Source organism: Corylus avellana, chromosome ca6, assembly GCF_901000735.1.
Source record: "Corylus avellana chromosome ca6, CavTom2PMs-1.0".
In the NCBI taxonomy this organism is placed as follows: domain Eukaryota; kingdom Viridiplantae; phylum Streptophyta; class Magnoliopsida; order Fagales; family Betulaceae; genus Corylus; species Corylus avellana.
The window spans coordinates 8,495,776-8,517,774 of record NC_081546.1 but is presented as its reverse complement, the minus strand read 5'-3'; the positions used below and the strand labels follow the sequence as shown (position 1 = coordinate 8,517,774).

The 21,999-nt window shown below is 34.2% G+C and overlaps 4 protein-coding genes across 5 annotated transcripts; 1 reads left to right on the top strand and 3 right to left on the bottom strand.

Annotated features, from left to right (window-relative positions):
- Positions 1–18: 18 nt before the first annotated feature.
- On the bottom strand, positions 19–2,418 carry LOC132185121 (uncharacterized). The gene is made up of 6 exons (XM_059598934.1): positions 2,300–2,418; positions 1,918–2,210; positions 1,495–1,661; positions 732–830; positions 520–588; positions 19–451 (listed from the first exon to the last, which is right to left on the bottom strand). Exons 1-6 carry the CDS (start codon positions 2,416–2,418, stop codon positions 269–271), a joined length of 930 nt encoding a protein of 309 aa, XP_059454917.1. The 3' UTR covers positions 19–268.
- A 1,973-nt stretch (positions 2,419–4,391) lies between these two features.
- On the bottom strand, positions 4,392–7,114 carry LOC132185120 (probable leucine-rich repeat receptor-like protein kinase At1g35710). Its single transcript, XM_059598933.1, has 2 exons — positions 5,032–7,114; positions 4,392–4,780 (listed from the first exon to the last, which is right to left on the bottom strand). The coding sequence occupies exons 1-2, from the start codon at positions 7,112–7,114 to the stop codon at positions 4,392–4,394; spliced, it is 2,472 nt and encodes an 823-aa protein (XP_059454916.1).
- A 4,844-nt stretch (positions 7,115–11,958) lies between these two features.
- Positions 11,959–16,870, top strand: LOC132183591 (uncharacterized). 2 transcript variants are annotated; one of them, XM_059596933.1, is made up of 5 exons: positions 11,959–12,088; positions 12,525–12,787; positions 13,365–13,470; positions 15,032–15,175; positions 16,385–16,870. In XM_059596933.1, exons 2-5 carry the CDS (start codon positions 12,531–12,533, stop codon positions 16,640–16,642), a joined length of 765 nt encoding a protein of 254 aa, XP_059452916.1. In that variant the 5' UTR covers positions 11,959–12,088; positions 12,525–12,530; the 3' UTR covers positions 16,643–16,870. The 2 variants fall into 2 exon arrangements, with proteins under 2 accessions (XP_059452916.1, XP_059452917.1); XM_059596934.1 differs by having other exon boundaries at positions 12,516–12,787.
- Positions 16,871–17,170: 300 nt separating this feature from the next.
- On the bottom strand, positions 17,171–19,438 carry LOC132185118 (probable protein phosphatase 2C 72). Its single transcript, XM_059598932.1, is given in 5 exon segments — positions 17,171–17,353; positions 17,463–17,686; positions 18,051–18,165; positions 18,268–18,585; positions 19,280–19,438. Coding segments are annotated over 5 exon segments (999 nt in total).
- Positions 19,439–21,999: the final 2,561 nt, after the last annotated feature.

Genomic DNA, 21,999 nt, shown 5'->3' with positions numbered 1-21,999 from the left:
ATAGTGAAATTTGCCCATCGACCCCAAACAACACTTAAGGGGGTGAATACATGTTTTCCCATAATCACAACCAACAAAATATTTCAACCACACACAATATCACCAAAATTAAGTAAAGCAATAAAGAGATCAAACACAATAATTTTAGTGACGAAGTGGAAACTTTTTGAAGAACACTTCAAAATTAAAACTAATTTACAACTAAAGGTTTACAACTAACCCAATTTTGACACTGAATATGCCAACATAAATTCTAACAAATAATAAGTCATGCGAGGAGCAAATTATAGACGAGAAAACAAAAGCATACCAGAAGTCCTTCACCAGGTCTCATGAGGCTACAAAGATCCACACAAACTCGATCCCCCATTCCAACTACTTGAACTCGAGTTACAGTAGCTTTGGTCAAGCTCATGAGATTGCTCAATTCATTTCTTCTGTCAAAATAGTCCTGAAAACTTTTATATGATAAGAAGCCACACTTTACTACTTAACAAGCCCTATCAGAAATCAAATTACCTTGAGCTGAAAAACAGCTTCAGTGTTCTCAACTTTTAAAATAACTCCACCCAGACCTTGCTCCAAGGCCTGCAAACACAGAAAATGAATATTGAAAGGAGGTCATGATGCATCACCTATAGAGCCAAATTGACAATTTTGATAACTGAAGCATCTCTTCGAACATATGAAGCTCAGTTGCTGATCCTAATCTTAGAGCATCTAAATTATACCTCAAGGAAGACTTGTGCTTCAGAATGATTTTTTGAGATGGCAAAAACTGTTTTTTGAGAGCCTTGGAATGCAGCAACAATATTCTCTGCAGGAATTACCTTTAGAAACACAAAATCAGTGACCAATTCAGAAGTGCTTTATATTGAAAATGGCAGGTACAGGGATAGGTTAACTGGAAGGTGCTGGAAACAAAAAGTGCAGCATAGACTATATTTGTGCTCAAAACATCCATGAATATGGTCCATATAATGCAGATGAGCTGGTGTGACTGTATAATGGAAAGTGTACTAGGTTCAATGATTAGAAGCAACGAAACACGCAAAAAAGCAAGATTATCTCCGGATACAAAGACAGGCATGTAAAATGAAAGCTAAGAAGTTTCCATCAAAGTCATTGTAATAAAAGGATTCTGTTGATTAATTCAAAAGCAAGTTTAGAGAAAATGTGATTCAGCATGTTGTCATCTTTAACGAGATCAAGAATTATTATATAACTTCACACAATACCAGGTATCTTCCAAGTCATGGACCAAGCAGCAAAGACTTTGCATCAATTTCCAATATTCAATGCTCTTACTAAAAAATGAATTGTTCCGACTTTACAGATATCCACAGTTTTAGAGAAAGTTGATTTCTTTTTAACTTAGCTTAAACAACTCCACAAATAACAATGGGTGGTTGATATGCAGTACTTGAAGGCCAATTCAAGAAAATAGAAACAAATTTTATGTGAATTATCCTAAGCAGTCAGCAACAGGCCTACCTGCCAATCTAGCAAATTGATAACAACATTCTCTGCCTGCCCATTTGCGGGTTGGAGCTGCTGTAAGTCTTGTGGATTTGAAACCTCAAAAACTGTGGCAACCCTTCTATTCTCACCATCAAAAATGCCTCCCTCTTCAATATACAGAGGACTTATTAAGGCGATTGCTGAAAACCCATAACCAAAATTAAAAACTAAAAAAGTCGGATAAAATTATTGGCAAAATTAACATGACTCATGCTTTGACAAAAATATAGTGAAAACCACCAAAATCCTCACATGGGTCACAGCAATGTACCCAATTTTTTTCTTGTACTTATTTTGATCTACGAAGCATAGAGCACACAATTATATAAAATTAGCTCACAAGCTAATCGTACTGTAGATATACAAAAGAACAAGAGGGGGTCATAAGGAGCTTACAAGACCACTCATTGGCGAGTTGTCGATCCTGGGATGAGAAAACGAAGGTATTCCATCCTCTCTCCACGGCGGCCGTCATGACCTCTTTGCTTTTTGTCCACATCCACACCGTCTTCAATTTCTCGTACGACCCAAAAGACGACGTCGTCAAAGAGGAATGAGAAGCACACATTGCGACACAAGAACAGCGTTGCAACAACTGGGTTGCCTTGTAATTGTTAGCATTCGATGAACGATAATTGACCAATGCATTTGATCTGAAAAAGTTCCATTTGTCTGCGAATATGATTTGACTCAACAAACATTAATTCTGAACGAGAAAGGACGTGGAAAACTTGAGTAACTTGGAATGACATGAAATAGGTAGATGAAATTGATTTACATGGAGGTTGAGCCAGTTGAGAAATGGTAATGTCGAGCAGTGGAATAACCTGGATTGAGAGTAAAGCAGGGGAATTGTTTGGGTAATCGAACCAAAGAAGCAGATAATAGCACAACCATCCCACTACTTCTTCTTCTTCTTCTTCTCGTTTTCTTCTTTTGATGTACAGATTTGGATATGGATCGTTTTCTCAGGTGACGTCAGGTCAAGTTCGGTCTCGCATTCAGCTCCGCCAGATACAGCTGATGCAATTTTTTTTTTTTTTATGTGCATGTAATATGATAAAAAAAAAATTATAAAAAAAAAAAGGTACAACCAAGAAGGTCATTTAATTTTTATGGCGTTATAATTCTCATACACAACAACTTTTATTCATATAAGTTATTCAAATAATATGATACAAGTAACAAGCTTCTTTTTTTTTTTTTGAGTGAAGCATTTGATAATTGAGTTTCATCCCCTCATCCAACTATATAGATTTTTTGGTTCATTAGCTGCCAAGCCTGCCATGGCGAAAGTGCACGTAAAAGCTTTGCACTTGACTTCTTTCGAGAAAGAAATTCTCCACATACGCATTTTATTATAGGTCGAGACTTTGGCTTAGTGTGTACGCATACAAATATTAGTGTAGCAACAAGGAAAATATATGTTCAACCAGATGGCTTGGAGGTGGTAGTCGTTGGTCTAATATTTCATACAACATCACGTTTTGAGAAGATGATGATGATAATGATGTTAGGAGTTTCATTGGATGCCTTATTAATATTTCCATTGCCACAACTCCAAAGCTATAAATATTGTATTTTTTAGTAACTGTCATGGTATAAGCTAGCTCTACGTATAATGAAAAGAAAATTTAAAAACTATTAAAAATATATTTTTTTGTTTATTTTTTAAAAAAATCAACATGAGAAGTTCATCGAGCCTTACGGTTCCAAAAAAAAATCCATAGTGAAATTAGATAATTTGCTACCATACGTAATTCAATTCAAGAAATAAACATCAAGGTATCCCAACTAGCATGAGTGTGCCAGCCATTTGGATCACGTACATGCCCAATTGTACCTTCTTGAATAATAGATCGATGGATTTAAAAAACAAATAACAAATAACTAAAGATATAAATTATACGGAGAAAAAAGAACAGTTCGCCTGGAGCAACATAACCATAAGTGCCGATAACTAACATTTGATTAGAGAAATCAGGATCAAGGATGTTAATTGTGCCAAAAGTCAGATACAAAAAGCCTTTAGTTTAGAATTCAATAAAATATTATTGCTTGTAATATCTCAATGAATAATTGTTGAAATGCATTCATGATTCACATAAGATAAAGTATAGGCATGCTCTTGCTCCAATCCAATTCAATAGCTTCAACATCATTGTTTAGGACACAAAATAATCTTTTCCTTTTCATAAACTCGTAAACCAAAATCATCCATAGCTTATAAACCAAAGCCAAGCCGATTGTCGACGATCAGGTGCATGGTCGTGTATCAACAACAACTCGTACACCAACTTTTATGAATTCCTTCGTGCCTACTATAACTAATTATTTCGGTTTTATACTGGCGGCTTCAACTATATTTTATATATATAAATAAGCCCAGCTCTATTTCTTGGTCTGAGCAATATGCGGCTTATTCCAAATAAATTGAATGAACAATTCATAAAAATTATATGGGGTATTCAATAGTTCCTTCTCGTGTCAACAAAATTTAAAAATTAAAAATTAAAAAAATAATAATAAAAATAAAAATAAAAAAATAAAAAACTGAGTTGATAAGTCCTCGTGCCACTTGTATACAGCTTCATGATAAAGATTTTGGAAATTAATGTTCTTAATTTTGAAAGTGAGAACATAGAAGAATTTGATTTGAAGAATGAGGCCGTTGTAAGTGTATGTTGCGAGTTCTAGTTGAAGTCACTTTTAAATAAGCAAATTTAGTAAATGGGAACAACCAATAAAGTTATATAATTTTTATGGCATTATAATTCTCATACACGCACAATATATATATATTTTTTATTATTCATACAACTTCATCAAACAATCTGATACTTATGATACTCCACCTAATAACGGGCGCTTCATAATTGAGTTTCATCCCTTGATCCAACCATATACATTTTCTGGTTCTTTAGCTGCCATAGTGAAAGTGCATGTAAAGGCTTGGCTATTGGCTTCTTCCGAGAAAGAAATTCTTGGGACACAGATTTCATTGTAGGCCGAGACTTTGGGTTGGTTTGTAGGCACGCAAATGCTATTGTAGCGACAAGGAAAATATCTTGTGAAATTAGATGATTTGGAGGAGGCAAACGTTGGTCTAATATTGCATGTAACATCATATTTTGAGAAGACGATGATGATAATGAAGTAAGGAGTTCCATTGGATGTCTTCCCATTAATATTTCCAATGCCACCACTCCAAAGCTATAAACGTCGCATTTTTCAGTTACTTTCATGGTATAGGCCAACTCTGCATGTAAAAAGAAGAAAAATACAAACTATCATAATTAAATGTGTAAACCTTTCTTTCCCTTTTTTTTTTTTTTCTTTTTTTTTTCTTTTTTTTTTTTTTTGGCATATTGGCAAGGTAACCCTACTAGAGCAAATATTGGGAAAGACATTTGTTCTACATGGCTAGTTCTACCTTTTAGAATAATAGGCAACAGTGGAAAAAATAAACAAATATAGATATAACTTATACTAAGAAAAAGAAGAATTTACCTGGAGCAACATAACCATAAGTGCCGGCAACTAACGTTTGATTGGAAGAATCAGGATCAAGGAGTTTAGCTGTGCCAAAGTCAGAGACAAAAGCCTCTAGTTTCGAGTTCAATAAAATATTGTTGCTTGTTATATCTCGATGAACAATTGTTGGAATGCATTCATGATGCATGTATGATATGGCATGGGCAGTACCTTTGATGATGTTCACCCTCTTGCTCCAATCCAATTCCATAGCTTCAACACCATTGCTCAGGACACAAAATAGGCTTCCCCTTTCCATGTACTCGTAAACCAAAAACATCGATTGATTATGTAAACAAAACCCATGAAGTTTTATAATGTTTCGATGACGGATTTCTGTTAACACTTTTACTTCGTTCCTGAAACTCATATCAAAAGTTGGGTTCTCAGCCTCCATACGATGAAGTTTCTTCAAGGCAACCACTTTGCCACAAGGTAATTCTGCTTTGTAAACGCTACCATAACCACCAATTCCAATACAATGCTTTATATCAAAATCCTCGGTTGCCTCAATGATATCTTCATATGCAATATGTCCATCATAATTCCATATCGAGAACAAGTTCCCATTCTTTGCTTCTCTTGAGTCAAATTGAGTTTTTTTTACCATGCGTTGAGACAGTAGAAAACCCCCAAGAACTAAGAATCCAAGGGAAATGGTGATGGGAACAAAAATTTTCACTTTGGTTACAATTGATTTGTTACTGGCTAGAAGACAAGGAGGGAAGCCCATGATGTCACCACACAAATCCTTGTTTCCAATTAGTGTGTAAAATGTATGATTTTGATCAAAATATCTAGGAATCGGACCCTTCAAAGAATTATATGACAAGTTGACATTATGAATAGAAGTGTAAGTATCAGGAATGTTGCCTGTAAAATTATTGTAGCTGAGATCCAAGTAAATTTGATCCCCAATAACCCCAAGTTCATCAGGTACTTCTCCACTGATAAAGTTATGACTAAGATTAAGAGTTTCCAGCGAATGAAGGTTGCCGATTTGAGTGGGTATATGACCAATGAGATTGTTATAATCGAGAAACAAGTATCTCAAACTCATCAAGTCCCCTATTTCTATGGGGATGGAACCATTAATTTGATTTTCACCGAGGCTCAAATATTCCAAATTAGTTAAATGACCTATGGTCGAAGGGATTTGACCATTGAGGTTGTTCTTCCGAAGGTATAACATACTCAAATTTTTCATATTGCCTATTTTTGGGGGAATGAAACCATTGATTTGATTTTGACTAAGGTCCAAACCTTGTAAATTTGTTAAATGACCTATAGCCGAAGGGATTTGACCACTAAGGTTGTTATTATTGAGAGACAAAAATTTCAAATTCTTCAAGTTTCCTATTTCCGAGGGAATGAAACCATTGATTTGATTAGAATAAAGAAACAAAGAATTCAAATTAGTTAAATTACCCAAAGTAGAAGGGATTGGACCGGTGAGCATGTTAAGATTGAGGTACAAATGGGCCAAATTCTTCAACATCCCTATTTCTGATGGTATGAAACCACTAATTAGATTTCCACGCATTACCAAATAGGTGAGATTGGTTAAAAGACAGAGAGATGAAGGGATTGGTCCAACGATTTGATTAAAAGAAATGTCAAACCGTACTAATTTGGTGAGATTTGTAAGTGAAAGAGGCAACTCACCTGTTAGATAATTGGTAGACAAATCAAGATGAGTGAGTTTGGATAGAGTACCTATTTCAACTGGAATACTTCCTTTAAGTCGAGTCATGTGAAGATCAAGATAAACTAAATTAGGGAAGGAAGAGAGGTTGAGATTAAACTTATCTACGTAGAGCCGATTAGCCAAGTTAATCGTTGTGACACTTCCAGCAGCATTGCAAGTAATACCAGGCCACTCGCAACGAGTTGAGGTATTGTTGGTGTGGGCACTCCACCATCCACTCTCCAGCAAAGCTTCGGCTTCTAGTTCCAATGATGATAATTCTGATGCCTCCACTAATTCAACTATACTATTTAAATACATTCCACAAAACAAGAGTGCAATGGAAATGGAAATAGAAACGGAGGGCGCCATGTTTGCAAGTGTATGATTGATGAGAGCAATGGCAAAAGGATTAATTGTTATGTTCATGACTCCGGACACTTTAAATAGAAAGACAAAGGGGGCCGGGGCCAGACTTTGTGGACTGGCAGACCAATTATGGGACTGCAAAGTTTCCACCCGTGCTTTCCCCGAGTCGTCTTGGAAATTTCCTTTTGAATCGAAAGTGTATGATTGATGAGGAAAGGACTGATTGTTATGTTCATGACTCTGATACTTTAATGAGAAGATATATATAGAGAGAGAAAGTGTGCTTTATGACATATATGTACAACCACGCTCACATTACATTTCCAGGGCAATTAATCCATGAAGTCATACTTACTATATATATATATATATATATGACCCCACTTTTGGGTGAAATGTTTGAAGGTGCATGCGCATTTAGAATTCCACGTCTGGAAACGGAATCATCTGGCAAATTTCCTTTTGGAAAAGTGAACGTTTTCGACATTGCCGTCGTGGGTGGATGGATGACTCTTGTTCTTAGTCTTCACGTGCAAAACACGGTCCAACTCTTACTAGATGACTTGCCGCATGAGATGCTTCGACTTCGACTCGGGGCTGCTAACCGTTGAAAATATCTATATTCGACTGGAATTTTAGAATTTAACTAGCACAGGACCGGCGCAATGCGCGGAATTATTTATTATAATTTAATTTTAAAATTTAAAACACATTTTTATTGTATTTTTTATTATAGGTCAAAAAAAGTTGTGTAAAAAAAAAAAAAAAACATATTAAAAGCTATACAACAGTATATTACTGAATATAATGACAAAATTACACATAAGATTGTATGAATATATTAATCACATAAAAATATACTATCATAAGAACCATATATAATTTTAGTTTTAATCCATATAAATTAAAACATATTAAAACATTCTCATATGTGTAATTTAAAAATAGAAAGACAGTGTACAAAAAAAAAAAAAAAAAAAAACTTTGAATGGGTTAAAACATAAGACCTTTTAGTTAATTTTAATTTAAACATAGTAAAAAAATACATAGTAAATCATAGAAAATAAAAGTAAAAGTAAAAGAAATCAAACTTTGACATCAGGTTAAAACACAAATTATAAAATATATTAAAATATTTATTCCATATGAGTAGTTTATCTCTTTCATAAAAGAAAAAAGAGATAAAATCATGGAACCTAAAAAAAAAAAAAATTGTTTCTTTCAAGTCAATTAAATTTACAAAAGAAAAATAAAATTTGAATGAAAAATAATATATAAATTAGAACAGAAAATAAGGAAAAAATGAAAAATAAAGCAACATGAAATAAATATCTCTTTCTCTATATTTTTCCTAGATCCAATGAAATTCAGAGGTATAGGAAAAAAAAAGTATTATCAAATATATATATTTCGTAAAACGAACTACTTTTAGGACGTATAGGAAAAAAAAAAAACTATTCAATAAATATCAACGTAAAAAAAAATAATAATAAATAAATAAAAAAGTCATACCTCGTACCAAAAATAATGATAGGAAACTCTCTCTCACTATTATTTTCCTAAATTCAATGTAAAATTTACTAAAGAAAAATAATCAACTTGAATGAAAAATAATATATAATTTAGTAGAAAATTTAAGGAAAAAACAAAAATGGAATAACATAACCACATGAAATAAAGATAAAAAAACTAAAAATAGAATTTTCAATATAATTGAAAGTATTGTTTTTTTTTTTTTTTTTTTCTGCAATATACATTTTCCGATGCCAATGAAACCTTGAAAACCAATGTCATCTATTAATTAAGCATGTAAATAGAAAAATGAATTACTCAATGAACAACAACGCAAACTAAAAAATCCTCAACTAAAAATAACGATAGAGAAGTATCTCTCACTATCATTTCTTGAATTCAATTAAAAATTAAAAATTAAAAAAAAAAAAAAAGTAATCAATTTGAAGAAAAATAATGTATAAATTAGAATATATATATAAGGAACAAAAAGGAAAATGGAAGAACATAATACAGCATAAAGATTAAAAAGAAAAAGAAAAAAAAAATACTAATATAATTGAAAAGAACTATTATAGCAAAAACAAAAAACAAAATAGAAAAGAAGGAAAAGCACTTAAGTATATTTTTTCATTCAAAAACAACAATTGGAAACTCTCTCACTCGTTTTTTTTTCTTCCTAAATTGAGTTTAAAATTTACAAAATAACATTGAGATATAAATAGAAAGCAAGAGAAGAAAAAAGAAAAATAAAGAAAGAGAATTTTGGAACCTTTTGTTTTCTTCACTAAGACATCAATTAAATGCATCCTAAATAAAACCCATAGGTTTTTTTTTTTTTTTTGAAACATATCATAGTCATTCATTGATAAAAGTTGCGAGCCTAAAGCTCTTACAAACAAAGCAAAAAGCTCTAAAGTAAATCATAGTCGAATCTAAAGCATCAACAACAAACCAAATCAACCAAAACACAGTATCCGTTAACCTATGACTAAATATCAGGTTTAAAACTCAGATCTGCATCAAACAGATACCATCTAATGCATAGGTAGCACTTATTCCTCGGCCTTGAGAGCAAAACCCCCAAGCCGATACTCATCCTCCTCGACTCGAAAGCCAGGATAAAGTTCACATCCACAACCCAAGGGTTTGGACCAATAATAACGGGCAGCAACCGAGTGCAACAAAGCAGGAGGAGAGGGCCTTATTACAAGTATAAATAAAACCATACAGGGAAATAAAAGGAACAATAAAACTAATGCAGGAAAAGAAATTACAGCAAAGAAAATCAAATACAGGGGAACTCAAAGGAAGTACAAAACATAAAAACAACAATACAGGGAAATAAACGCGAAAAACACTCAAAGCGGGTCACAGCAACCAGAGGAGGCCGATCGCGAGCTAGCCGGAAATCGCCGTGGAAGGTGGCACAAAAAGCTTGGCGCGGGAAGGGAGCGTGAAAAGACCCGACAACGAGCAATGAGCAGCGAAGCGGGCGCAAAGGAGATCGACGGCACACACAAACAAGCAGGGAGGGGGAGAGTTTGAGTGAAAACCCTCAAAAGCAGTACCCGCCGAGAGAGAACACAAGCACAACAGAACAGAAAACACCAAAGACAGAAACAAGCCTAAAACAAAAACCGGGAAACAAAGAAGGGAGGAGGGATGCAGGCAACGGGCATCCCTCCTCCCCTAAGGCGGAGGCGCTCTAGAGGGGGCTTAGGGTTTCACAAGGCTTAGGGTTTCTCTCAGGGTTTAAAACCCATAGGTTTTAATTGTAAGATATAAATAGAAAGCAAGAGAAGACATAAAGACAAATAGAGACAAAAAGACAAAATTTTGGAACCTTTGTTTTCATCATTAAGATAATTAAATAAATTACAAATAAAACCCCTACATTTTAATTATAAAATTTACAAAAGAGAAAAAATCAATTGGAATAAAAATAATATATAAATTTGAAAAAAATATAAGAGACACAAACGAAAACATAAGACAATTAAAACATAAATTTAAAAAGAAAAATAGAGAGAGAAAAAAAATTTGTGAACCTTTTGTTTTCTTCATTAAGACAATTAAATATATTACAAATAAAATTCATTCGTTTTAATTGTCTCACAATATTGATATATAAAGAGAGAGAGAGAGAGAGAGAGAGAGAATTTCGAAACTTTTTGTTTTCTTCATTAAAATAATTAAATGCATTACAAATAAAATTCCTAGGTTTTAAATACCCAAAACTTGTTCATTTTTTAAAACGCCACGTGTCGCAATTCTAGACACTCTCTAAAACATGGGTTCAGGACACGTATCGTAATTCTAAGCACTCTCTAAGCCAAAATTCGGCTTTTATATATATATATGACAAATAAAATTCATACGTTTTAATTGTCTCACAATGTTGATATATAAAGAGAGGGAGAGAGAATTTTGAAACTTTTTGTTTTCTTCATTAAAATAATTAAATGCATTACAAATAAAACCCCTAGGTTTTAAATACTCAAAACTTGTTCATTCTTTAAAACGCCACGTGTTGCAATTCCAGATACTCTTAGCACTCTCTAAGCCAAAACTCGGCTTTTATATATATATATATATATGGCAAATAAAATACATACGTTTTAATTGTCTCACAATATTGATATATAAAGAGAGAGAGAGAGAGAGAATTTTGAAACTTTTTGTTTTCTTCATTAAAATAATTAAATGCATTACAAATAAAACCCCTAGGATTTAAATGCTCAAAACTTGTTCATTCTTTAAAACGTCACGTGTTGCAATTCTAGGCACTCTTTAAAACATGGGCTCAGGACACGTGTCGTAATTCTAAGCACTCTCTAAGCCAAAACTCGGCTTATATATATATATATATATATATATATATATATGATAACGACCACTCATCTTATTCGCCAAAGATGGCAGCGTGGCCACTTTATTTTGTTGAGTTTTTTTATTTATTTTTATTAGAAAAAAAAGTAGTCTCTACGCCTGAAAGAATAAACTGATGAAACAATTTTCTTTAAAAACATAAAAGAACTTTCCAAAAAAATTTATGAAATAATTTTCATATATATATATATATATCTTAAAAAATAATACTTTTAAAACTTTATATTACAATCAATAACTTTTTGGCATGCATTAAAAAAAAAAAAAAAAAACTTTTTGACATGAACTTAGCTTTAAGGCTGTTTCTCCTGCAACTTGGGCTTGCCCCCGAACCAATATTGGGCCTGGCCCACCCAAAGAGATATGAAAATTGCATGGGCCGGTCACTCAGGATAAGGGTTTTCTTTAGTTGGAACTGGGTAGCACAGAGAAAATGAGAAACTTATTCCCTTGCTGCTCGCCACCGTCAGTCAGTTTTAAAACCCAGAGCCACAAAGCGCACTCTAGCTCAAATTCTTAGTCTCAGAGAAACATTCGCTATTTTGATCCGTTTGGATTCTCCAGCTTCAAAAGGTAAGCGTTAATCTTTCTTTGTTTTTGTTTTTCTCTCTGGATAAAGAAATGTTTCCCAAAATCTTGATGACGATTGTATTGTTCTTGCTCTAGATATTATTTTAGGGTTTATTGCTTCGAGCCCCAATAAAACAGGAACTTGTGTATGTATATTAGATTTTCGTTGGCTATTTCTTGTTTTTCTTGTTAATGTATAAGCTGATTTAGTTTTAGTCTTTAATCTACGGTTGGCTATTTAGATTGCAGTTCTTTTCTTTTTCAACTGATAGATCATATGGTTAGGTCAAAAGGATTGAATTTTTGTAGCTTACTTGATGATATTACGTGCTGGTTTTGTTTTTGAAGTGAAGTTTTCATTTCTACTTCTATTTTAATGCCTAACAAAAAGAGTTATATGTGTAACTGCAAATAATTGATTCCTTTGAAGCTATTTCAGTTTTGAATGGAGGGAGGAGACAGCATATTAGAAGCCATCTATGAAGAGGATTACGTGGAGGACATTGATGATGTTGAGATGCTTGATGTCGAAGAAGAATTGGAGAAGCCCAATTCCCAAAATGAGAAGGGACTAAGCAGTGGCGGAGATGTGAATTTAGCAAGTCAAGGATGTCAAAGTAAAAACAGCAAAAGAAGGGCAAATAAGAAGAAGAATAAGAAAAAGAAGGGTGGCGGGGGGCCTAAAGTTACTGACATAAACAGGTAATTTTCTGCTAAAGTGGGAAGAAAGATGGTTTTCCTTTGTATTGATGGAGCGTCTATCCTTATTTAGTTACTTATTTTACATGGCTCTCTGATTCACATATTTCTTTCTATGTTGATAATCTAAAACTTCAAAATTTTAGTGAGTTTCTATATCAATGTGCATATACGTTAAAAGTATCATAGAGTTGTTTCAATTTAATTGCATCACTTGTTTGGTGGTGTTGTCTTTAGCCTTTGCTACATGTAACATGATGACCAAATAATCTTGGCTACCTTTGGTTGACTTGGTCGGTGTTTTCATGCCTTATCTACTAAAGTCTTCATTTATAATCCAATAGATCTGCAATATGTCTTCTTTGATCTTTTTCTTTTATTAATATCGCCGGAAGAAAGCATCATCCTTTTCACTCTCCTCGCATATGTTTTCTTACTTAAGGTTTCCTTTTATGCAATAAACATCAAAAATGGTATTACAAATTTATCAGCATTACTAATTGTTCTGTCTATTTAATTATATAAGGATTTAGGAGTTCATGCTTTGGTTCTAACATTTCTTAATTTCTGTCCTTTGCAGGTTTGTCTTAGATACGTGTAAGCGTCTGAGAGAGAGAAAATCGTACATGGTATATGCGGCTGTAGGTTGTTTGGGAGTTTCTGCATTAAGTGATCTTGTCAAAGAGGTAGTTTACCCTTTCGTGCAATCTGGTGTTGGATTCACAGGAAAAGCGTAATAGATCAAATATATAACAGCGTAATGGGTTCTGTGAGTAGAGGAAACTCTGTCTTAAACTTTAAGTACTTATGGAGAGAAACTGCATTATATAACTTAATCTTGGAATTAATATCTTTCTTTCGTTTCCCTGTAATATGTGCTATATAATTATTCTCTACTACTTTCATATCTTCAGCAAATCTGAAATATGGGTTCCCATCTGATATTTGCTCCTTGCAACCTTATTCGCATAAAATTATTTGTTTGAATATCCTTTCTATTCTGCCTTCTTGAATAGCGCTGGCTTTTGGCCTCTGTATTCGACCAAAAGACTGTCGTTGGGTGAATGGGCTTTGAACTTAGAATTACGATGAGAATACCCTAGAGTTCACTCTACTTCTTGAGCCATCTGCCTCTTCTTTCGGTTCTCCTTTAAACTATAATATCAAGGGGAAAAGAAATCCTTTGCTATGGGGTGGTCAAATATGGTTTGCTTGCTTCATGGGATGATAGGTGAGAATTTTGGTTGTGCTTGAATTTGGACTGGCCTAGGGCTGAAAATGCTTATCCACTCTATTTAAGGCCATGCAGCCTTTCTTAGTTTCTGATGCTCAATATTGTTTCCCTACCCTTGCAGATTTCTCTTGCAGAAGCCATTTTGCTCCTTTCAATCATGTGCTCTGAGCTATGATGTCCTCTGGCTGAACCACTTCGTGATTTGCTGTTTGTGTAGGTTGATATCATTTTTTGTCCTTCTAGTTTTGTCAGTCAGTATGCATGTAAAAAGTAATCCCTCAAATAAGAATTAAAAATATTTGACAAATATTACTACTTTTTAATACCAATTGTTGACCAATTTTAGAATTTGAACGGAACAAACATAAATCAGAAATCTCGCTAGTGAAACCAAATATTGTTTGTTTTAAAATTCCTCTATATGGTTAATTTGGTAGATTTTTTATTTTAATATGTAAAGTGATTGTGGCGCCCAAATTATAGTATATCGTGTTACTATTCTTTGCACTATAAATTTGATTAAGTGGGTTTTCTGTCCCCTGTTCATTGACTTCATACTGCCCATTAACTTAGAGGAAAAATGGTTACAAATCACTAGATTTAGGGTCTGTAAGAAGTGATTATTTTTAAGGCTAATAGTGTATATAAATTGAAACAGGGTTATGGATTTACATTATGCACATTATGCATTATGTTGTGCTTAGGCTTTTTGGGCAATCATGATTAAGCTCTATGCAGGGATAGCTGACTGAAATTGTGTGTATTAACATCCTTGGCCTTGTTTACATTGTAAAAAGAGGGCATATCTTGAAGTCTCTTTTTTCATTAAATCTTAAAAATTATGTGATTTCTATGCATCAAGATGACTTTTGATATTAGAGAGGAGAGGAGAGGTACTTGATATCTGGGAAAAGGGGCTACTGACTTTTGATACTGTTTCAGTTCTCTTTTACTTTCCCATAGTAGCTACCATTCTGCAGCTAGGATATCTAAAATGGTTATGAAAGTTTCAGGTGGATGCGGTTCAGGCTTGTGGAGGTCAGATGACTGCCGATGGCGGACGCTTACGAACAGGTGGTGGTGTATTATGGCGTGTCATCAAAGCCCGAGACCCAAAAGCCTACAAAGATATAATGAAAAAGGCGAAGGAGTTTGAGGTTTGTAACTAAACTTCTTTTATTTTATATAACTTGTACTACCATGCTTAAGCTTAAGTGTTTCTTTTCCCTTTTCTAGTTGCATACATTCAGTTGCTCATATGTATGTTTGCATGTATGCATAACTCCTAGATGTTCATGTTTGCATGTATCGATAGGCTGTGTAGGTTAAAAAAGGTGGATCTTGGAAGGCTTCCTGAGAAGCCCTTTTATTATGTTTGGAGTGACGAGAGATTGTTTCTTGATGTCAAGTAAATTTCTGAAGTCCACTGAGTATTACATAAAAAAATGATAACCTGGTAAGGGATATAATGTTCTTTAAAGCTTACACTACCTGGAAATATATATACACGCGCAGATGTGCACACACCTACATATTCATGTATACATATATACATACACACGCTCGCAAAGTTAAAGCTTAAACTACGTGGTAGTCCAGAGCTCCTGGTATAACAAATTTTTAATCTGAAAATGTAAATTGAAGTGCCTATTCCACTCAATCATGCTTAAATTTCTTCTTCATACTCTCCTTCTCGGGTTTTTTTTTTTTTTTTTTTTTTTTTTCCAGTGGGGGTTGTCAAGACATGTCCACATTTCGTTCATCTACGGTGCAAATATATTTTTCGTGCCTCATGTAAATCTACAATTGCATTGATATCCTTTTCCAAGGTCATACTGAGAAGAGGGTGTGGCTGTTAAAACTAAAGAATCTAGGAGTATATATATAATCTATACAATAGATTATAGATAATCTATAATCTATAATCTATTTGTCATATATATAATCTATGGTCTCACAATATCAATATTGTGAGACCATTTAAGCTTTTACTAAAATGGTTTGTTTACTTATTGGATCACTGGCTTGCTTTTACCCTCAATCAAAAAAAAAAAAAAACCATAAGAGAGAAGGAAGAGAAGTTTGGTATATTTGTTTGGTAAAGCAATGTGGTGGGTGTTCATTTGTTCCTTTGCTGAAGTAGTGAACACTGCCTTTGTATATAAAATTTGCAAATATCAACCCTACCCTCAGCCCCTTATTTTAAATTTTTTTCTTTTTGGTTCCAAAAATTTGGTGAGTAAGCTTCTTCTTGCACTAGCAGCCGCATTACATTACTGGTGAACTGAAATTTTAGTTACATCATTCATAATAATTGTTTGAAGTGAATGTAAAGTGTTGACTAATCTTTCTTTATCATTATGCAGAAGCAATTCAAGCAACCAAATATTAGGCAAGAAACTGGGCAAAAAAAAGAGGGTGTCTCACCTGGAACTGCCCATGCATTTACGAATGGGCCTCCAGTCAATTTTTCAGACGGTTCCCAACCTATATCTCAGGTGCAGAATCAACAGGAGCAGCCAAATACTGATATTAAACGAGTCTCTGTTCATGATAGGTTACGGATACCTGTCTCATATGATGATAGCCTTCTTGGAGAAGATCCTGGGAATGAAGCTGCTTGATTTTTGGATAAAGGGGAATTTACTTGTGCTTGGCATTGGAAACATTCAGGGATGGTTGTTGGTTTTCATGCAATAGATAGAACAAAATTTTTAGATGCATTTGGATGGGGATGGGGGTGGAAAGATGTTCCTTGGAGGCAAGAGCTCTCTCAATTACTTATTTCTTGGTACTTGAGCGATATTAATTTTGTTCAAAGCAATTATGACGTGTATTACTTTTCCACTCAACTTGTTTTAAAATTGGGCCAGCAATTTTTGACACGATTCGGAAACTCAACACAAAATTAATGAGTTAGGGTTAGAGAGGTATTACCGGTTTAATTATAGTGATTGGGTTAGATTAATCTATATTGTTTTATACTTATGCCTCAACACAATTTAAATATGCAAACATGAATTTTCACCTCTAGTTTTTAACCAATGGCTACACAAAACGGTGGCTTCCAAATCTTAAAATAGTACACTAATCAAAGAAAACAAAGATCAAAATTGAAGCCGAGGCCATTGATACGAGCCAAATCTGCTAGCTCAAGCTTTGGGGCACTTCTTTTGCAAAAATAGGCAAACAACACTGCAATCATCTACTTTTGAAGAAGGGTGCCTTTTCCATGCGGTGGTAGCTGCCTCCACCACCATTCTTGCCGCTGCCTGTTCGCTATCTGCTGCCCAAACAATGGATGCAACTTGATCATTACTGAGCACGTCCCAGACCTATATTTTCATACACAAAAAAGAATCAAAAAATAATAAATAAAAAAATAAAAAAAAGTTATTCCAATGAGAAATATAATGAAAAGTAGAATGATAAATTGGTGGTTACCCCATCAGTTGCAAGAATGATGAATTGGTCGTTGGAATTAAGGCGGCGGTAGTAGATGTCTGGGATGGCAGTGACGCCGTGGTTTTTGAGAATGAAGTCTCCAAAAGCTCGTGACATGGCTAGGCCCGGAGAGTCATCATTGGGCAGCCACACTCGTTGGATGCGTGGCTCTTGCTTTAACGCACCCACTCGCCCATTGCATTTCCTTATTCTTTCTGCTTCACCTATCTCACAAATTCACAATCAATCATTTTCAATTACTACTACGTGGAAATTTATGTGAAATTGGACAAGTGTTTGTGAGGTGAATACAAATAATAAAGTAATGCTATATAACCACATTAATAATTTAATATCTCACTATGCTGACGTGGAGAGACTAGTAGTTATTTTGGATCTACTCGACTACTCCTTAGGACGACAAGTACCGGGGCAAAACAGTACCCTAGTCCTATAATTTCTAAAACCATTAATGTGTTTTCGAGTGTTTTAAAAAAAAAAAAAAATTGTTTTGATGTAAAAAATAAAATAAATAAATAAATAAATAAAAAGCGAAAATATTTAATAACCATAGTGGTAAAGTCTTACAAGGTAAGCCTGGCTTTCAGTCGGTGGTTAATTGAACGGCCACAACTCCATTATCTGTAATTGTCCCTAAAACCGCCCTTGAGTCCCCGAGATTAGCTATAACAAGATCTTCACCCTGTTTTATAGAAAAAGAAAAGTAAGATTTAACTTCTCCAAATAAATTCAGAAACAAAATGAAGAAAGGCTAGCTAGAGAAATAATTTGTTCATCTTTTTACCTGTCTGATGACAACTACAGCGGCGGTTCCACTGCAAGAGAAGTCCAAACTCTCTCGAAGCTTTATCTCCTTGTCCATCACCTTGAAGGCACCGATACAAGCCTCCTTCCATATATGAAAACTCTTGCTTGGTACAATTTCATGATTTTGGAAGTTTTGATGATCATCTGCTGCTGCTGCATTAATCTGTGCCAGACCATTCTTCTGGCTTAGAATGAGCGATGGCAGACGGCTATTTACTAGCTTGCTCACTATATGACCATTCTTCCCATGCCCATCAAAAACTCCACACAAAGCTCCATCTTCCACTCCATAGCCCTTATGAAAACAAAAATAACTCATGTTTCAATGGGGGAGCTTAATAACATTAATGCATATATATTTGTTTACTTCCTATGTGACATTAAACTTTCATTGATTTTTACTAACAAATCCAAGATTATATAACGTGATCAAATTGGATTTCAGCTGTGTTGGGTGTCGGGTTCATATTGTGTTGAAGCATGAATATATATAAGACTATATAGGTCAACCTTAATCTGACCCGTTTGATTAAATCGGTCAAACTTCTCGACCCTAATCTGCTTATTTCATGTTGGGTTTGAGTCAAATCGATACATATGTATAAGACTATATAAGTCAACTATAATTTAACCTATTTAATTAAGCGGGTTAGACCTTTCAATCATTCAATTATAACCTACTAATGTCGTGTTAATTTCATGTCAGATTCATAGACCATGTGAAAAATTGTTTGCTTTAGCAAAATGGGTAGAACATTATGATACACAAACATAAAACATAGACCTAATTCATTGCCAAAATCAGAAAGGCTTCTGAATTTTCTGGGAAAACAAAAGTCATTTTCACTTAAGTCGGATAAACCCATTTCATGTAAGACAAACTAGATTAAGAAGTAAACTTTTCTCATGGGAATTATGAAGACCAACTAAATTCTAAAACTGATGAGCGTAGATTAAATCTAGTTGATCAGAGACAACCATTGACAAACCTGGTAAAGAATTGCAGCATCTTGGTTTATTCCTTTGCTCCCTTGCTTAGAGCAAAGAGAACCAAGCCCAAGATTTCCATTAGAAAAATTACTTCCTTCTAAGAACATCACTTTTTCATGGTGAATCTCCCTTGATGAAACTGATGAGCAGATTCCCATTGCAAATGAAAGTTCTTTTTTTTCCAGTTATGGCAGAATAATTATAGGAAAAGAGTAGAACTGTAGATGTGGCTCCCAGAGGCCTGAAAGACCACTTTTGATCAAATATTTATTTATTTATTTATTTATTTATTTAATTTGTTGAGGCTACCCCAAGATTCTGTTGAAGGGGGGCATAGGAGGAGGAGGTGAAAAAGATGGAGACAGTGGTTGACCGTTGACCACCTTGATGCGCTTTACAGGGAAAGGTGATTGGATCCATGGCTAATGGATGTTCTTTTGAGAAATTCCATGGCAATTTTATATTTGCTTAAGAAAAAAAAAAAATTCCATGGCAACTTTGGGATTTTCTACTGGAGTTTGAACAAGTTCATGAAAAGAAGCAGTTGGTCAAAGTTTAGGAAGAATATAGAATTATCAATTGAATGTATAATATTCCTAGTCTTATAGTGTAATCATGCTTCATAATTGTATAATTAAAAGGACCGACATATATATAATACGTCATGGCGGTATCTATTTAAGCTGATAAACCTTATCAAACGGATCCTGACCGTAGGATCTGAATACTTTTTGAAGATCATCAATAATATATTGAATGATCAGATTAACCTTGTAAGTTGACCTTCTCGAATTTTCTAGATACTTCTATTTAAATTTGGGTCTTGTCCTTCATATATATATATATATATATGATGTCAACTCCATAATTGGAGACAAAAAATCAGAACTAAAACAAGCGGGAAAGAAGATAATCTTTCATTTATTTTGATGATTGAAGTACACTTTCAGATTAAAAAATAATAATAAATAAAAAGGAAAAACTTTGATAGGTCATCCTTATAATTGTTCCTACCTTTTCCAATATTCTCCATCCATTCCTTCTATTCAATATTGTCGTACCCATAAAGAGAAAGATCCATGGATCTAGATTGCATTATTGGGAAGAAAATTGTGATCCAATTGTGTCCCATAAGTGCAATGTGTAGGTACTAAATTGTTTAAATTTAAAGTGTGAAGGCTAAATTGACACCTACACCAAAGTTTAAGTGGGATATTTATATTTTTCTAAGAACAAAAGAGCCAAATAATTCCTTCTACAACTTGGGAAAGAAAAAAAAAGGGGGGACATTTTACAAGTAGAAAGTTTAACCCGCATGATTGTTATAAAAAAATATTCAACTTTCCTCATTATGTAATATCTGTTGTAGCAGATTTTCGCATGACTGAACCGAATTGTGGGCTCTTGTAAAACAAATGAAAAGTCATCAAAAAAACGCCTGCTACAAGGGACTAGGGTGCATCTAATGCTTAAGTCAATAAATGGCTTTGAGAATAAAACTAAATTGATTAGATTTAAAGGTCGTTGTAGAGGGCATGGCTTTTTTTGGGAATGATGACTCTTTTAATGCGAGACTCATTGGATGTGATCCCTAACAGAGTGCCTAATAGTATGCCATCTATGGATTGCTGTTGTACACTAGCTATTTGGTTATATGTCATGCAATATACTATTTTAAGTGGGGCCCATGGTGATTTTTATATATATAAGTTGCCTTCATTCTCAAGGCCGACCTGTCTAACTGGTTGGGTAACTGAGAATTTTGTTTATACTCATGGTAATTTTTATATATATAAGTTGCCTTAATTCTCATGGCCGACCTGTCTAGCTGGTTGGGTAATTAAGAACTTTGTCTATTCTTGTAATTGGGTTGCTTCTGACCTTCAACATTGAGGGTGAAATGTCAATTTTCAGATACCTAGGCGGGACCAGTAAGGAAGTGTCATGCCCTATCCACCTACCATAGTAGCAAATGTCATTTAAGATCACCTAAAACATGTATGCCTTCGGAAGGCATACCTTAGAACATGCTTCGTTTGCACAACATAGAATGACACTTGATAAAACATGTATGCCTTCGGAAGGCATACCTTAGAACATGCTTCGTTTGCACAACATAGAATGACACTTGATAGGGCCCGTGCAGAAGAGAAGATCCTCATAAGAAAGAAATAAACCCCCCAAAGATGAAGATGTGCACCCTTCATAGTTCATACTTTCCTCTCCAAGCTTATTACTCATACAACAAGATTACTGGCTTAAGCATCATAGGCATTTTCCGCCGACACGCCCAACAAGCCTTCGAGCTAACCCCTATTTTGTTTCACAGGCACTCATTAGCTTAGACTCGGGGCGTAGATTTCAGTATCATCATATCATATACTATGGCTCACGTTAACATGTTATAAAGGCTTTACTTAAATTTTTAGATGTAGCAAAGCCTCTTGAAAGTTAAAAGCAACACTTCACGTAATGACTCATTGAGCCCCACTTTGAAGGCCATTGATTAATTGAATGAATTAGTATCTTACCGGCCATTTTCAAGAAACGCAGATTTAAATACCTCTGAATAATCATGTATATTATTTTTATTGTTTTTTTATTTTTATTTTTATTTTTTATTTTTTGAAATTTCAGTTTTATTTGATGGATCAGGTAATTTTGGCCATCTACATGTCAATCGGCATTGCAGCCAGGGAATCAATGAGTCATTAACCAG

Bases quoted from the DNA above. Each gene is read 5' to 3' on its own strand.
- LOC132185121 (XM_059598934.1), bottom strand. From the start codon at position 2,418: ATGGTTGTGCTATTATCTGCTTCTTTGGTTCGATTACCCAAACAATTC. The intron at 1,662-1,917 runs GTAAGCTCCTTA...ATGGGTTTTCAG, and splicing joins ACTCGCCAATGAGTGGTCTT to CAATCGCCTTAATAAGTCCT. The intron at 452-519 runs GTAATTTGATTT...AAAAGTTTTCAG, and splicing joins AAGCTGTTTTTCAGCTCAAG to GACTATTTTGACAGAAGAAA.
- LOC132185120 (XM_059598933.1), bottom strand. From the start codon at position 7,114: ATGGCGCCCTCCGTTTCTATTTCCATTTCCATTGCACTCTTGTTTTGT. The intron at 4,781-5,031 runs GTAAATTCTTCT...TTTTACATGCAG, and splicing joins TTATGGTTATGTTGCTCCAG to AGTTGGCCTATACCATGAAA.
- LOC132183591 (XM_059596933.1), top strand. From the start codon at position 12,531: ATGGAGGGAGGAGACAGCATATTAGAAGCCATCTATGAAGAGGATTAC. The intron at 12,788-13,364 runs GTAATTTTCTGC...TGTCCTTTGCAG, and splicing joins AAAGTTACTGACATAAACAG to GTTTGTCTTAGATACGTGTA. The intron at 13,471-15,031 runs GTAGTTTACCCT...TGAAAGTTTCAG, and splicing joins TAAGTGATCTTGTCAAAGAG to GTGGATGCGGTTCAGGCTTG.